Source organism: Athene noctua, chromosome 12 (assembly GCF_965140245.1).
Source record: "Athene noctua chromosome 12, bAthNoc1.hap1.1, whole genome shotgun sequence".
NCBI classification, from domain to species: Eukaryota; Metazoa; Chordata; class Aves; order Strigiformes; family Strigidae; genus Athene; species Athene noctua.
The window spans coordinates 12371946-12387050 of record NC_134048.1 but is presented as its reverse complement, the minus strand read 5'-3'; the positions used below and the strand labels follow the sequence as shown (position 1 = coordinate 12387050).

At 45.5% G+C, this 15105-nt stretch overlaps 1 protein-coding gene across 1 annotated transcript; it reads left to right on the top strand.

The window, feature by feature from the left end:
* The first annotated feature begins 875 nt into the window (after nt 1-875).
* On the top strand, nt 876-13851 carry GRPEL2 (GrpE like 2, mitochondrial). Its single transcript, XM_074916141.1, has 4 exons — nt 876-992; nt 6461-6629; nt 7481-7562; nt 9568-13851. Exons 1-4 carry the CDS (start codon nt 925-927, stop codon nt 9921-9923), a joined length of 675 nt encoding a protein of 224 aa, XP_074772242.1. The 5' UTR covers nt 876-924; the 3' UTR covers nt 9924-13851.
* The last annotated feature ends 1254 nt before the right edge of the window (nt 13852-15105 follow it).

Below are 15105 nucleotides of genomic sequence, written 5' to 3'. Positions count from 1 at the left end.
GATGGGGTGCGGGAAAGCCCCATTCCTGGTGGTGCTTGTCCTCGGCAGCAGCTTTCCTGTGCTGGTTGTCCCTGCTCCTGTCCCTCTGGAACATGGAGCCACACCGTCCCATTTCATTTCAGAAAAGGGTAAAAACCCTCTCCTCAAAGCATCACATGTCCCACTAAAGGTATGAGGAGCCTGTGCCCGCAGTGGGGAGAAATAAGAGCTGGACCACCACAGCCTGTGGAAGCACATCATGGAGTGGTTTGGGTTGGAAGGGACCTTAAAGATCATCCAGTCCCACCCCCCTGCCATGGGCAGGGACACCTCCCACCAGCCCAGGTCACTCACAGCCCCGTCCAACCTGGCCTTGAACCCTGCCAGGGAGGGGGCAGCCACAGCTTCTCTGGGCAGCCTGTGCCAGGGCCTCACTACCCTCACAGGGAAGAATTTCGTTCTTCTAATCTAAATCTGCCCTCCTTCAGTGTAAAACTGTTACCCCTTGTCCTGTCACTACCGTCCCCGACAGAGTCCCCTCCCCAGCTTCCCCGCAGGCCCCATGGAGGCAGGTCCCTGCTCCCAGGCACCCTTGGCCAAAGTTTGGGGTTTTTTCACTGTTTATTCACCCTGCGATAAGAAACGCTTTCTTCCACCCCAGGTCAGCCTGTTGGGCCCCCTCAGTCCTTGCGGAACAAGAGGTGAAACCACCCGCGTTATTACGCCCGCTCCGCCCCGAGCAGCGGCCGCAGGGCCGGGGGCGGGTCCCGGCGGCCGTGCCCCTTCCCGCCCCCGCCCCGGCCAGGCCCCGCCCCGGCCAAGCCCCGGCCCGCCCAGGCCCCGCCCCGCCGCCTGCCGGGCCTGGCGCAGGGGCTGCCGGGAGCTGTAGTTGCGGGCGGCGCCGGCGCGTCGCTGCCCTCCGCCCGCCCGTCGGTCTGTGGGGCCATGGCCGCCCGCTTCTTGCGGCGCTCCGGGACCGTCCTCTCCCTCGGCGGCGCGCCGCGGCGCGGCAGGTACGTGAGGCGGTGTGAGATCGGGAGGAGGGCGGCTGTGGCCTCCCTCTGCCTCAGCCGTGAAGGGCCGCGGCGCTGACCCCTCCCCTCCCGTGGCGGGCTCGCTGCGAGACGTGGCAGCGCCCCGGGCCCGGGACCGCCGCGGCGCCTCTCCGCCGCCCTAGAGCCCGGGCCCGGGGCGCCGGCTGAGTCCTCCCCCGGAGATCTCCGTTTTACCCCTCGTGAGGGGCACGCTGCCGGCCCTTGGTTCCTCAGAAGGCCTGGAACAAAACCAGGCTCTTAATAAGTAAGCTCTTCCCAGAGATAGTCACGTTTGAGGAAAAATGCATTTTAATTTTTAGGGAAAAACGTTTCTGTGGTCAGTGAGTTATGTTGTGAGGTTGTTTCCTGCCGTTACACGTATCCACGGGTGATTTCTGCATCTCCTTGCCCATCTGAACCATTTATTTATGAACTGCATGTTTAATGTTGTCAGGTTTTATTTTTAGTAGTGATGCAGCACGTGTACTTTCAGCGTGTTTTGGATGGTCGAGGGAAGAGGGTCCATTTAATTATATAAATATTTAGACAGAAAAACAGTGTCCAGTCATATTTTTGGACATTGTGGAATACAGCTCATAAAAGGGAAATCCATAACAGGTCCTTTGGTTATTTGAGTGAAATGTGGGCAGGTGAAAAGAAAAAAAAAAAGTCAAAATGCATGTTAGTTTATTCTAGAAATTTTTCTCGGGGGGAAAAAAAACCCAAACACCAAAAAAACCATTTAAATGCAATAAAATAATTCTGCAGCACATAATAGAAGCATCTGTGTATGTGGGCAGGTGAAACGAAAAAAAATCAAAATGCATGTTAGCTTATTCTAGAGGTTTTTTTCCCAGGGGGAATAAGCCTGGAAAGACCATTTTAATGCAATAAAATAACTCTTCAGGACATAACAGAAGCAACTGTGTGTGGGACTAAATGTAAAGATGTGTGTTTGAAAGTCCTTCCTCTTTCATATGCACTTATATATGTGAAAACTGCTTTGCCCCTCTCAAAATGTGCACCGAGTTTGAAAGAGGTGACTTTGATGGGAGCTGGGCAGGCTTCCTTCATGGAGGATCTCCAGAACCTGCCGCTGGTGCGAAACTCCTCTCTGTCCCCAGGTTCTCGGTGGCTGTGCCTGTGTTCGCAGCCAGCAGGAGCGGCTCTGGACAGCAAAGCGGTGGGTGGGGGGCCCGGGCACCCATGCTGTGCATGTCTTGGGGACTTCTGACCCTGGGCTCCCTGCGGTCTGGGAGCCTACTGCCGGTTTACAGCTGTCCTGCGTTGAGGAGCACGGCACAAGCTTGTTCTCCGGCTCCATTGAAGAGGAATCTGTGTAGTATTAATCTCTGGTATCGCTCCCTGATGAAACAGAGCGCAGTAATTGGGAGTAATTAGATGTCCTTCCAAAGTGTATTCATCAGAGCTGAAATACTAATGCAGATGTTTCTGTGTGTCTCAGCACTTGTGTACGTTGTCATGCTGATTTGGGAGGAGAAGTGAGTGTTTAAGGAGAGATGGGGTAGAACCCTTGTGTTCAGACAAAACAGGACAGACTCGCTTTGGGGTGTTCGGGTATCGTTCCCGTGCTCCAGAAAGACATGATACTATTGTTCTGACCACAGAGACTGGTTCTTGTCATTTGAATTCTAACCTTTAAGGACAATTGGCTTAAACCAATGGCTGCAATCAACTTCTCTGCTATTTGGCTTTCTGTGACATCAGTTTGTAAAACTTTCTGTATCACCAGCATACTTGTATAATCCCTTCACACGCACTGGGACTTCCCCATGTCTGTCACTTCAGGATGTGTCAACTTCCTCCAGTGATGATTTCTGCCTATTTTTAGGGCAGCTGTGATCACGACTGTGTTTAGAAGATGGAGCACAGTGCAGTGGACAGGCTATAAATAGCACTTGCCTTTTTTAGTGATTTCTTTCTTCCTGAAGGAAGAAGTACATTGAGCGGCATTTTCAATTCTGCATAATTAGTCCTTCTTAAGAGTTCCCTTTAGAGTTTGTGGCTCTTGTTTCTTGTCTACAACTTCTAAGGCCGGCTCATCCGAACAGCACGTGGTACCCAGGGTATGTCACTGCACGGGGGAGTGTTCTGGGACTTGGTTTCACAAGCTGGAGAAAGGAGTCCATGCAGGCAGCTCTCTGCTTCACGTAGGCAGGTCCCGTCGCTGAGGCACCAGCTCATTCATGCCCCTCTCCTCCTACACACCCAAACACACCCATTCGTGTAGTGTAAATCACTTGCAGAGGGAAGTGACTCAACTAACTTTTGCTTCTTGGATGCAGAAGAGTTAATTAATTTGTATAGCTTTTTTAGGACGCAGGAACCTGTGAAGTGCCTGGCAAGGCTGCTTTCTCAACTGCATTTCAGGTTGTTCTTTGGCTCATTCTGTAGCATGGCTAATTCCCATCCCTGCAGCTCTTTAAATGAAAGGACAAAGCTTGTACCTGGTGCTTACCACTGACACACCTTTTATTTACAAAGAAAGATTTGCAGTTGTTTAAAGCTTCACAGATTAGTTTTGAAGGCTTGGTGAAGGGGGTCCTTCTCTGGCCTCGCCTCTGGTTTAGTCTACTTTCTATAACTTTGAAGAAGTGCTGTGTTAACCAGTCAACAAAACAAATGTGGCTAGTATCTTAAAAATCATTCAAGATGGGGTCTTGTGCCCCAGGGAGATCTCTGTGCAGCCAGGGATAAAATGTGGGGTTTTCTTCTGTGTTGGCATTCCTGGCACCCAGAACTGCAGTGGCTGGGCAGCTTTATGAAAGGAGCCTGGTAACAGCCCCTCGCCTGGTTCTTTAAAAATTACTGTGAGGAACATCCTATTCTTAAGCAAGTGTACGTATCAGAAGCACTTTCAGACTTGTATTTAGCGTGTAATGTGTTGAAAAGGAGTGGTGTGACATACAGATGTTTTAAGTACCCGCTTGATAAAAAGATAGCACATGCAAATGTGTTCAGATGGGAAAAGGAAGTTTGTCATTAGTGTTGTGGGACATGTAGCAACCTTGTATTAAAGATAAAATGAGGGAACATCGGTGCTGCGAAGCAGGGAGTGGTAGGAGATGCTTGGTGGCCTTTAGGCAGATAGAAATCTCTTAAACTGTGCTTTGGTCATAGAGCTGAGCCAGTCTAAGCCCTGGCTGCCACCCAAAGGGGTCACCCCTTCCCCATATTTTCCCTCCCACATCTCACTAGGCTTCACATGTTTCTCTTCTCTTTTGTACTGACACTTGCACTCATCTGATCTGTCAGCAAACCTATTCAGGGGCACAGACAGAAAAGTCTTTTTGTTTTGTAGGGTTAGTTTTCAGCTGGTTTAACTCCCTGAACCTTCATTCTGTGCAGCTCCAGTACTGGAATAAGGGGAGCAATCCTGTCCCTTTCAGTTGCGGCTGTAAGCTCAGTTTAGCTGGATTGCTGAACAACACTTAGGTCTCATGGCTTATTTGATAGACCCAGAAACAAAAGCTGTGCTCTTCTGCGACATTGTACACGAGCAATATAATCTTGCTGAAAAGTAAGAAAGCTTAATGGTGCAGGCCTGGTAACATTAACCCAGCTACATCGATTCCAGGGCCTAAATTAACATCTCTGTGCAGTGTTGAATTGTGCTGTATAAACACAGAAGTTTGAGAGGGTGCCAGTGCAGTTATTTCTGTGCCATGCTGTGTTTCAGTCGGTAGATGTGCACTTAGTATATGCAAAACTGCTTTATTAAAGGAGACGTTGAAAGCCCCGGTCAGAGGAAGAGCCTGGGTGTTCCCAAAAAAAGGCGACACCCTTCCTCGTTAAGTGTATACCAAAATGTTTCCTGAATGGAGCTGGTTTGGAAGTAAGTTGAATTTTATTCTGCAGACTCTGTTCCTGGCCTAAGGCATGAGAGGGAGGTGGACTGAGGCTTTAGCCTCATGCTGCCAGGAATGGGTCCTGTCTAGGTCGGTTTGTAAAAACAAGTGGTGTAGGATGGGGAGTAAAAATGCTTGGTTTCACTCTTGGAAGTGACAGTGTTGTTACTGCAGGTGAAGGGCTTTCTGGAAAAAGACAGAATAAAATGAGAAATATTTTCTCTATTTTACAAAGTGTCTAGCATGCTGGTTCTGATCATCTCACCAAACTGTTTTCAGCCTGACTTCTATTATCTAGTTTTTGGGAAATCTGTGAGATTGTTACAGTATAGAATAGGCTGCTAAGCACCTAGACGGTGTTTATACAGCTCAATCCAATTATCTGACTCTTTAGCTATTTCATCACTCCATCAGCAAATTATGGAGTTAGCCTCCTGGGTGAGCTCCACGTGCAGTACCAACATGAACCAGTGACAAGTGTACTTTTTAGTTGAAACAAAAATAGTAATTGGAAATAAGGTAGGCTTCATCACTTGAGGCTTGGGCTTCTTTTGTTGTTTTTTTTTTTTGCCTTTGTGACTCTTTCATTGCCAGTACAGGGAAACAACTGAAGTGTTTAGTAGAACTGTTGGAGAATATTAGGGACAACTTTCAGTCAGCATGTTTAGTCCCTTTCCCAAACACAGCTGATGGTGCTCTGAAGGTTCTGGCAGAAGGCCTCAGAATATTTGGGCTGTACACAGCTTGGTCATGTCTCTGACTGTTCTCTTTGGTTTCTTCACTGTTCTTTGTGCAGTGAACCTGAAACCTGGGTACAATCTAGAGATTGCTGTTTTGTGAGAAGAACTGAGTGGCAAAAGGTTCAAACTATCCTCCTTTTTGCTCAAAACAAGGAAAACCGAATACACCAAATACTATGTCTGTTTGCACCCAGGAGAACAAATGGGTCAGAGCATCTGAGAACTGGATTCTCTATTAGCCAGCAGTTTGAGATGTGTATGGTCTTTCCTTGCTTGGTGAGTTGCTGCACGAAATCCACAGCCATTCCACTGGTGTGACTTGCCCTTTTGTGGTCACTGTACCATCTTAAGTAGCAGGCAAGGCTCTGCTTGCATATCTTATTAAGTGCCATGGGTTTGCAGATTTTACTGAATTTTGCTCAGAACATTTGGGTTTTTTTAAATAACTGTAAAAACAGCTTTATACAACCTGCCTCCTTTTCAAGATTACCTTGCAAAAACGTTTCTGAAGTTTGACATTTGGTATTGACCACCTGTACTGGGAGGTCAGCAAAAATGCAACCCACAGCTTGTTTTCCTGTGAAAATCTGACTCTTTTCAAGGTACGTCAAAGAAGTGGTGTACAGCCCCTATAGTGACATGTGAGTCTAAAATACAAGGATTTTTCAGAACATCTGTCTCTGTGTTTCTGTGCTAGATGTCCATATTTTCTGAAAAGAGGTAAAATTTTATCTAGAATCATACGTACCTTTTTTAAGAGAGCCTGCTTTTAGTAATGACACTAAACTAGAATTCTTGTTGCCTCTGTTGCTACTTAACTTTCCTTCTTTGTCACTAGTTTGTATTTCAGGGGGTCCCCCTGTGTTTTCAGCACTGCAGCTCAGCAGAGAAGTACAGGAGATGAGTGTGGCCCAGAAGATTCCCGTGATGAGCCCAAACATCCTCTTTCTGACTGTGCCTTACAGCACAAAGCCATCAAATTGGAAGAACAAGTCCGGGATTTAACTGTGAGTATGCTGCTGGTGGTATCATGATGTCTTTTTTCAGTCCCCTTGATTTGGTCTGTCTTTCAGCCCTAGCTTTTTCTGTAAGCCCTGTAACACACACACAGCCCCTCTGGGCTGTGGCAGCCTTCAAAGCAGCTGTGCTCTAAGTGTGAGAGGGGGCACTGTGAAAGTACAGTCTGCCTACCCCAGAAATGTCATCCGGCAGTAGTAGGAGCAGGACACTGATAGTATGATCCTGGCAGGCAAAACTGTATGTTGGAGATGGTCTGGTCCGTTCTTTCACAGCATTGTACAGAGAGAATGGCAGTGGCTTTGTCCTGATTAGCATCACATGTTGTGTAAGTCCTCTTCAGTGACAGTGGTGTGGTGGAAATGGTGGGGATGATGTTATAGAGACTTTGAAAAACAGATGTGACTAAGGAGAGGATTAAATACAGGAGCACTGGACAAGCAGTTCTGGAGATAGTCACCATGAGAGTACTGCTGCACCAGGCAATAAATCAGCCAGTTGCGGATCTGTTGCTGAGCCCGCCAGCTTGCCTGCTAGAGAGAGGAGTGTCTCAGTAGCCACAGTGAGTCATGCAGAAAGCAGCAGCCTGACAATGCCGTGCTCAATTGAGCTGCACCCTGAATGCTTCTGGCCTTCACTTGGGTCTTTTGAGGGAGTTGTGGTGGTGCTGATTAATCAGCAGAAGAGGGACTTGGGTTTGCATGTAATGAAAATGCAGGAGCCCAGCACAACTTTCTGACATGAAATGGGCTCTTTTTGAAGCTTTTCTAAAGGATTGCAACTGTTGGGAAATGGGTTTTACCTCCTTGTTTGATGTCTCCCCTTGCTATTGTGGTTACAGGAGCGATACCGGAAAGCCTTGGCAGATTCCGAGAATGTCCGGAGGAGAACGCAGAAGTTTGTGGAAGATGCCAAGCTTTTTGGTGAGCAAAGTGAGGCAGAGCTGTTTAATGTGGTGGCCTGCCTGCCTGAGCATAAAATGCTGATCAATGCTTTTCTCTCCCCCTGCCCTGCCCTCGTTCATTGTAGTCTGGCATGATGTCTGGCCTGGACTCTTGGTGTCTGGGCTTACTTGCTATTTTTCTGTATGTCCAGCTGCGTCCTGTCAGGATTACCTCAGTGACTGTTTTGTGATATTTTTCTTTGAATAAAATAGGCCCAGTGTAGTTGCGTGTAGTTCTACAGACTTGGTTGAAATTACAGGCTCTTCTGTATGCTCAGAACTGGCTCTGGCAGGGTGTATTTCATACTCTCAGCTGTGTCATCAGGATGTGATCTCCTGTACTATATTAACAGCCTCTCCTCTTTTGCTCTAGCTTTTAGGAGGTAGATCCTGCGTGGGACAAAGGTTGTAAATACCTATATCAGATGTTTTTTAAAATTTCTGTAAGAAATATTTTAGCATCAGTGAAGTGAGCTGAATTTATAGCTTTGGCAACAGAGGCAGGTGAAGTGGGAAAAAACTTCTGATTAATCATTGCACTCTGTCAGCACCATCTCTGAGAATGAGAAACTGCTATTCTCCACAATGCATGAATCTCATAAGGTTTTTTAGTTAATTCTAGTAGCTTTGAAATTAGAGCTGCTGTATTTTTCTTACCGTTCTTCCCATTGTGCCATAAAATGGCTGTTGATGTCTGGGATAATCAGCACCATTGGTTTTGAGAGGGTTTTTTTGAGCTCTTTGAATTTTATGTGTAGTATGCTTTAGATTTGAAGGAAAATTAGGTTCTTTATAGAAGCTGCTCTGTGTTTCTCATGGGGTCTGTAGAGTTGCAAAAGGAAAACCTGAAAAGAGGTTGTAGCAGGATGAGTGTCAGTCTCTTTTCCCAGGTAACAAGTGATACAATGAGCGGAAACAGCCTCAAGTTGTGTCAGGGAGGTTTAGATTGGTTATTAGGAAAAATTTCTTCACAAAAGGGTTGTTAAGCACTGGAACAGGCTGCCCAGGGAGGTGGTTGAGAACCATCCCTGGAGGTGTTTAAAAGAGGTGTAGATGTGGCACTTAGGGACATGGTTTAGTGGTGGACTTGGCAGTGTTAGGTTAATGGTTAGACTCAATGTTCTTAAAGGTCTTGTCCAACCTAAGTGAGTCTGTGATTCTGTGAAATGGTTGGTAGTTGGTCTGCTTCTGTCTGCTCTTTTGTTGCTTCTTCACGCTTCTTCATTCTGTGCATGTTTAAACATGTCTGTACACTATAGAGAGCACCTGACTGTTGTTTCTCTTCTCTGCTTTCTAATGTGTCTTTCCAGTAAGTTAGTGATGGCATCTATGTAAGTGAGGGAAGCTGGTTTTCCTGAAATTTCTGCATGGTGTAATATACCACTTCTGGAAATGTGTACAACCTAAACCCATTTTTCTAATGAAAATGACTGCATGAATTTTGATGACCAACCCAAGGACAATTTTGTCCAGTTCTTCCACAGTGGTTTTAACTTATGAATAAAATTGTGGATGTATTCTTGAATGGTCATGTATTTTTTTACTTCCCCCCCGTTGTCTTTGTTCCCTCTGTATGGGCATTTGTGTAAGTTGTTTGGCAAAACATCTATGTCTGCAGGACTGTATGAGAGGGCATGGAACAGTGTCCTAAGTGTCTTAGATGCAAGAAGTTTTTGGAGTGAAATACTAATGGTCTGCTTTGCCAGGTATACTATATATATATACGGTGATGTGTATAGATGTATCTATCTTTCCTGTATATACTTTGATTTCGGGAGTCTTTCAATTACCACCCATGGAATGATAAAGCTGTGGCTACAGGATACAGAAGACACTGTCTGCTCTCACTAAAGTAATGGTTCAAATCAATTAGCAGCTTTAAAAGTGCTTTGAAATTGCTATGACTTTGTGCCTGTCATTGTACTGTAGCTCTGCGTGTTCTGTATATTGCCCTCCATTTACTTCTTGCTTCCTTGTGCCTGTAGGGATCCAGAGTTTCTGCAAGGACCTTGTGGAGGTAGCAGATATCTTGGAGAAGACTGCTGAGAGTGCTGCAGAAGAAGCGGAGCCTAGTAATCCAAATCCAACCCTGAAGAAAATCTATGAAGGCCTGTCTCTCATAGAGGCCAAATTGCAAAGTGTATTTGCCAAGCACGGCCTTCAGAAGATGAACCCTGTTGGTGGCAAATATGATCCATATGACCATGAAATCGTCTGCCATGTACCAGCCGAGGGAGTGCAGCCGGGCACGATAGCGCTAGTGACTCAGGATGGCTATAAACTCCATGGTCGCACCATCAGACACGCACTTGTCGGCGTGGCAGTAGAGTCACAGGAATGACGTGGGCTTACCTGTTGGCATCTGGGACCTTACTGAGCTGAGGAACCCTCAGCTCTTGGTCACAACTGCAGCTGCATGTCTTTACTTATTTATTAAGCTAGGTTTGTATTGTATGTTGGCTTCTTTATAATGTGTGCAGTCATTTTGCCATTAATTCTAAGGTACTCGTATATTTAATAATCCTTTTTGGAGTACATGGAGTAGTACTAGGAGTCCTGCTATTTGTCAGAAATATGGCACTGTAGCCCCTTTCTCCATTGCTCATTTCTCCATTAAGACTTGTGTGGGGAAGAGGGGAGATATAGGAGAGAAAGGGAAATTCTCTGAGAGCTGAGGAATCTTGTCTCCTGGTTCTATCTCTGAGACAGACTCCTGCAGTGACCTTCAGGAAAGTAACTTCTCTGCCTCAGTTTCCATGTCTGTATTAAGGGAATATAATAATACTTACTGACCTACCTCACAGGGATGTGGTAAGGCTTTTTCTTTGCAATGGGCTTGGAAGAGGAAAAGCCCAAAGGACTGAGTATTATTATCAGGCTGATTTTGGTGTCTCCCCTTGTCCCCAGACCCTATGGGTGGGGATGAAGATGATCCTTTGCAATGACATTTAGGGGCAGCTTTTTCTTACGTCACTTCAGGAAAACAATCCTAAATTAATGAAGAAATCTCTGTCATACTACAGTTGAATAGGAATGAGGTTTTAAAAATAATTCCGTTGTTGGGTCAGACTAATGTTAATATTTTTTTCTCCAGGTAAAATTTCAGCTTGCCTCCTTGTTTCTAAAGATAAAACAGGGAGTATTGGTTCTTGGTGGAGCCAGAAAACTGTTCTCACATCTCTTCTTCTCCAGTCAAAAAGTATATTTTAGAGGAGGGTAATTTCTCTTCCCTGATGGGTATTTGTGCAGCTTTCAAGCATGATAAACTATATGCTTTTCATTGCAGCTGCTGGCAAAATGGAGATGTGCCCTGAAGCAGGATATCTGGACTGTTTTATTTTTTCAGCTCTCCCAATAATGGTACTCTGATAACACTAACTTCCGGTACAGATTCAGATTCTGCTTTTGTGTGGTCATAGTAAATATTAAACCTTTTGGGGTTTGATACAAAGAGAAAAATCTTTTCTACTAAAAGTCTCAAGTGCCCTTGAACCAATTTTAGCAGCGGTGACAAGAAAGCAAGAGAAGCAGAAGGCTGAGGAAGTGAAAGCTGACCTCGAGACGTCCTCTTAGTTAGAGGCATGTTGTTGTTGCAGCATGGCATATGTATTTCCCAGTGGTCATTTTACCTGGGAGTCCATTTATCTCAGCTGAAAGGATGCAGTCGCTGAGTAAGATCAGAATTTAACTCTTTACAGAGCAGCGAGCAGTATAATGACAGAAGAGTTCTATAAACCAGCCTATGGTCTGCGTTACACAAAGCCAAGGCAGGAATGGTTGTTTTCAGGTGGTTTCTTACTGATTGCTTAATTTCTGCCTTCTTTGCTTTCTGGAATTGGATCCATGGCCTGACAGTTATGAGATCCACTTCCAGAAAGTCTTTACTTGCAGTGGATGCCATCACTGGTTTGGAAGAAAGCTTATTCTTCTCCCATTCCTTTGCAGGCTTCAGTGCGTAATCCTTTTGTGGTGGACTTCAAGATTACCGCATCGTTCAATTAGCAGCTATCGACAGTCTTTCATCTGGGGAGACTTATGTGCAGCTAGTTGGTTGTCATTCTAGAAATTTAAGGAAGAGGCACATTTCTGATATGCTCCGTGCAAGCAGCTTTAGTGACAGCTGTGTGGGGGTGACTCGGTGGTGGATACTTTTTGAAGCACTGTTTTCTGCTTGTGCGTAGTTAGGTTTTCAGGCAGGTACTTGCAATTTCAACCCCTGAACAGTGCTTCACGGCAGCGTTAGATCACTTTGGAAAAAACTTGTTCAGTGTTCTTGTTTTATCACGCTGTTGGAAATTTCAGAGATGTGCAGGATTTCTGTTCATTTTTCTGCCGGTCTACATGCTGACTGGGTCACCAGGTTACACTGCTACTCAAGACACAGAACAGGTAAAATATGAAACTTGGCAATGCAAGTCTTGCTGTTCTGCCTCAGGACTGTCTGCAGCCTGTTCTGAGGAAATGTGTCTTCAGCTGGAAGGAGCAGTTGGGTTCTCTGCTGCTTCTTCAGCCCCTGCTGTATCAGTTGAGTCTTTTTGCAATATGTGGAAAGAGCTGGTTATGGAAACTTAACTTTGAATGTGAAACTATTTGTAAGGAACTAAACAAAAGCAAAGGCATTTTACACAACAGGTAGTTTTCTGTCATAGAAAGGCAGCAGTTTAGCTGAGCTGGATTTAAAAGTAGTGTGTGATCAAAAGTGATGGGATCCAAAATCCTCTTTAAACTGACCCATGGAGCCACTTGACTGTGAAAGTATCTACAGCTGCTTGGTCCACCACCGGGCTATTTGCCAAGCCTGTCTGTCTCCTCAGCCATTTTTGCCTTAAAGAAATACTCTAAAATGCACTCCAGACCTTCTGTCTGTACTAGGAGGTTAGTGATTCAGCTTGTGTATCTGGGATCCGCTTTCACTGAGGCACTGTTGTTGGCTAGAGCAGGAATCTGAGGGATCCAGTTCCTGCACAGTCTTTCTCACCCTCCCACAGGCTCCGTTTAATTTTGGGCAAGCTATTTTCCCAGTTCATGCCCCAGCTTTTTAAATCTATGAAACTTCTACAGGATCTTATCGGGCTTTTATGATGAATACTGTAAAATGTACCCATTGCTTAGAGACTCTTTTACAGAAGTTACCAAAGAGATAAATACTGTAGCTGTTGTTTGTCCTAATTTCTGCTTCCTTTGAATGGTGAAGTGAAAATGAAATAACCAAACCTGGATTCCATCAGAGAATTCAGATTTTCTAGGCATAATTTGATTCTCTTGCCTTTCAAGCACACTTAATGATCTTTTTTATCATGGATGAGGTTGCGTAAAGGCGGATAGTATTTCTCCTTTGTAGGTTCTTGCTCCCTGTTTGTGTAAAGATTGCACACTCAGCACAGTGGGGCGGAGTCCCAGCTGATGTGGCTCCATCGCACTCTGCAGAGTTACACCAGAGAGGAGACCCGCCCGTCAGCTTTTTCTCTCTGGTCACTTTATTCAATGACTGTTTAATACCACACAGGAGTATGTTAGCAGGGACCGAGTAGCAGAGGAGAGGAAGTGTCTCTTTGTCATTTCCACTCCGTTTGTCTGGCTGTGAACGGAAGAGCTCGCTCTGGGAATGCAGACAGCTAGATAAGACATGCACATGGTGGTGATGTATGGACCTGCATTCCTGCTTTCAGGAAGTGGGCAGCCCACTGACTGTGGGCATTTGCCATGTTCTGTGACCTTCTGGGATGTGTTTGAGTTGAGCTGCTGGACGAGGCTCCAGTGGCACTGTCTCGTGAGCATGGCAGCATCTTAACTCTGACCAGGGACAGTGCAGAATGTGAATGTTGCTTTGTGAACCTTAAATTCTCTGCTTCATCAGCAGAGCTTCTGTTGAAAGAGACAGCTGTGATACATCAATAGCTATTAGTCCTTTAATTTTTTAAAAAAATGTATTTAAGTTTTATATTGTGAATATTGTAGTATTTTTTTTTATTTTAAAACTTGAGATGTTTTGATATTACTTGCAAAGTCAAATGAACAAAACATTGCTAATCTCCAAAAATCTAAGTCCATTTAGTTAGTGGGAAACCTGTATATATTGTACTTTTTTTGTGTGTTTCTGTGCTTTTTGTTTACCCAAAGGTCCTGGCTGTATGTGAAAGACAAAGACTGAAGTGTGGGAGTGGTGCAAGTAATTGACAACAACATTTGAGTTAATGTTGGAAAGGGCTGATTTCCTTTAGATGTCCAGATACTGTCCATTTGCTAATAAATAAAAAAAAAAAATTGCAGTTGCTTCTTTTTCCTTTTTTTCCTCCCCCAAACTGCTGCTCATTCTGACTGGTGCTCAGATCAGTTGGGACTGCAGAAGGTTACTCTCTGTTCCTGATCCGATGGTCTAAAATAAGGGCTGTAATCCTTGAACATTTTATTAACAATGCTTTAGGTGGACTCCCAGAAATGCTCACACATGTGTGCGTGCTGTCTTTCCTCACACAGGTGTGGTGTTGGGGATTTCTGTTTTGTCATTCCCTGGTACTTCCATGCCTGCCCCCTGTCTGCTCCTGGTAACTCTGCTCATGAACCACTGTGTAGAGAAATGCCATCTGCCAGCCTTTGGTCGTGGTTCATTGTGCACAACTCTACTAGCAGTTGAGATCTTGGTACTTAGTTTTTGCCATCCTGTTCTCCCACAGCTCTGCTTTGCTGCATTTTTGCCCTTGTGTGTGGTGTGTTGTAGCAGGCATGCTGTATGGCAGCTCAGCTAAGGATGGCTTAATATACAGTGTGTGTTAGCGCTTGTGGTATCCACAGGCAGGTTATAATTTCAGGGATTTGTTGAAGAAGAGAACAGGCTTTCTCTGTAGGGGTGTGATTGTAACAGATCTCATTCTCCCTTCCTGCATCTTGTGCAAAAATAGCAGTGCCTCTGTTCCTGGTTTTGCCACAGTGCCCTTGGGCACTTCTCACTAGGCAAAAACCTTTGTAAAAGGCTGTTCACAAATGGCCTTTCTTGGGTGAGATCTACATTTCTGTGCTAAAGATCTGCCAGCAAGGTCGCCTTGTGATGGCGGAGTCAATGTCCCATTACAGGGGCTCTTCCTCATTCTGCCTAGTTAATGTGGGCACTGCTCCATGTTTGCTGACCAGACCAGGAAACGTTGCTGCCTGCTGCTGTGTGAGTTCATTTCTGGCTCTGCTGGTTTTTCTCTGCAGCAACAGTGAGAGTTGGGAGTTTTCAAACCACAGCCACCACCATCTGCAGAAAAGCATTGGGCCTTGTGAGTACGGGGAAGAGCATTTTGCTTATGGTGCAGAACGCCTGCAAGCAGGGCAGAGTCTGCCGTGAGAGGGAGGCGATGGGGCGCGGTGCTGACCCGGGCTCCTTGGAGCCTTGCCATGTGTACAGACAGATTTCTGGTCGCCCACAGCCGTGGTGAAATCAGGCCCGTTAAGTAAGAGCTTTTTAAAACCTGAGGCATGCTGCAAAGGTAGTGCTGTGTTTTAAGCAGCTTTGGGAACATTGCCTCCCCGTTCTGGTGGGT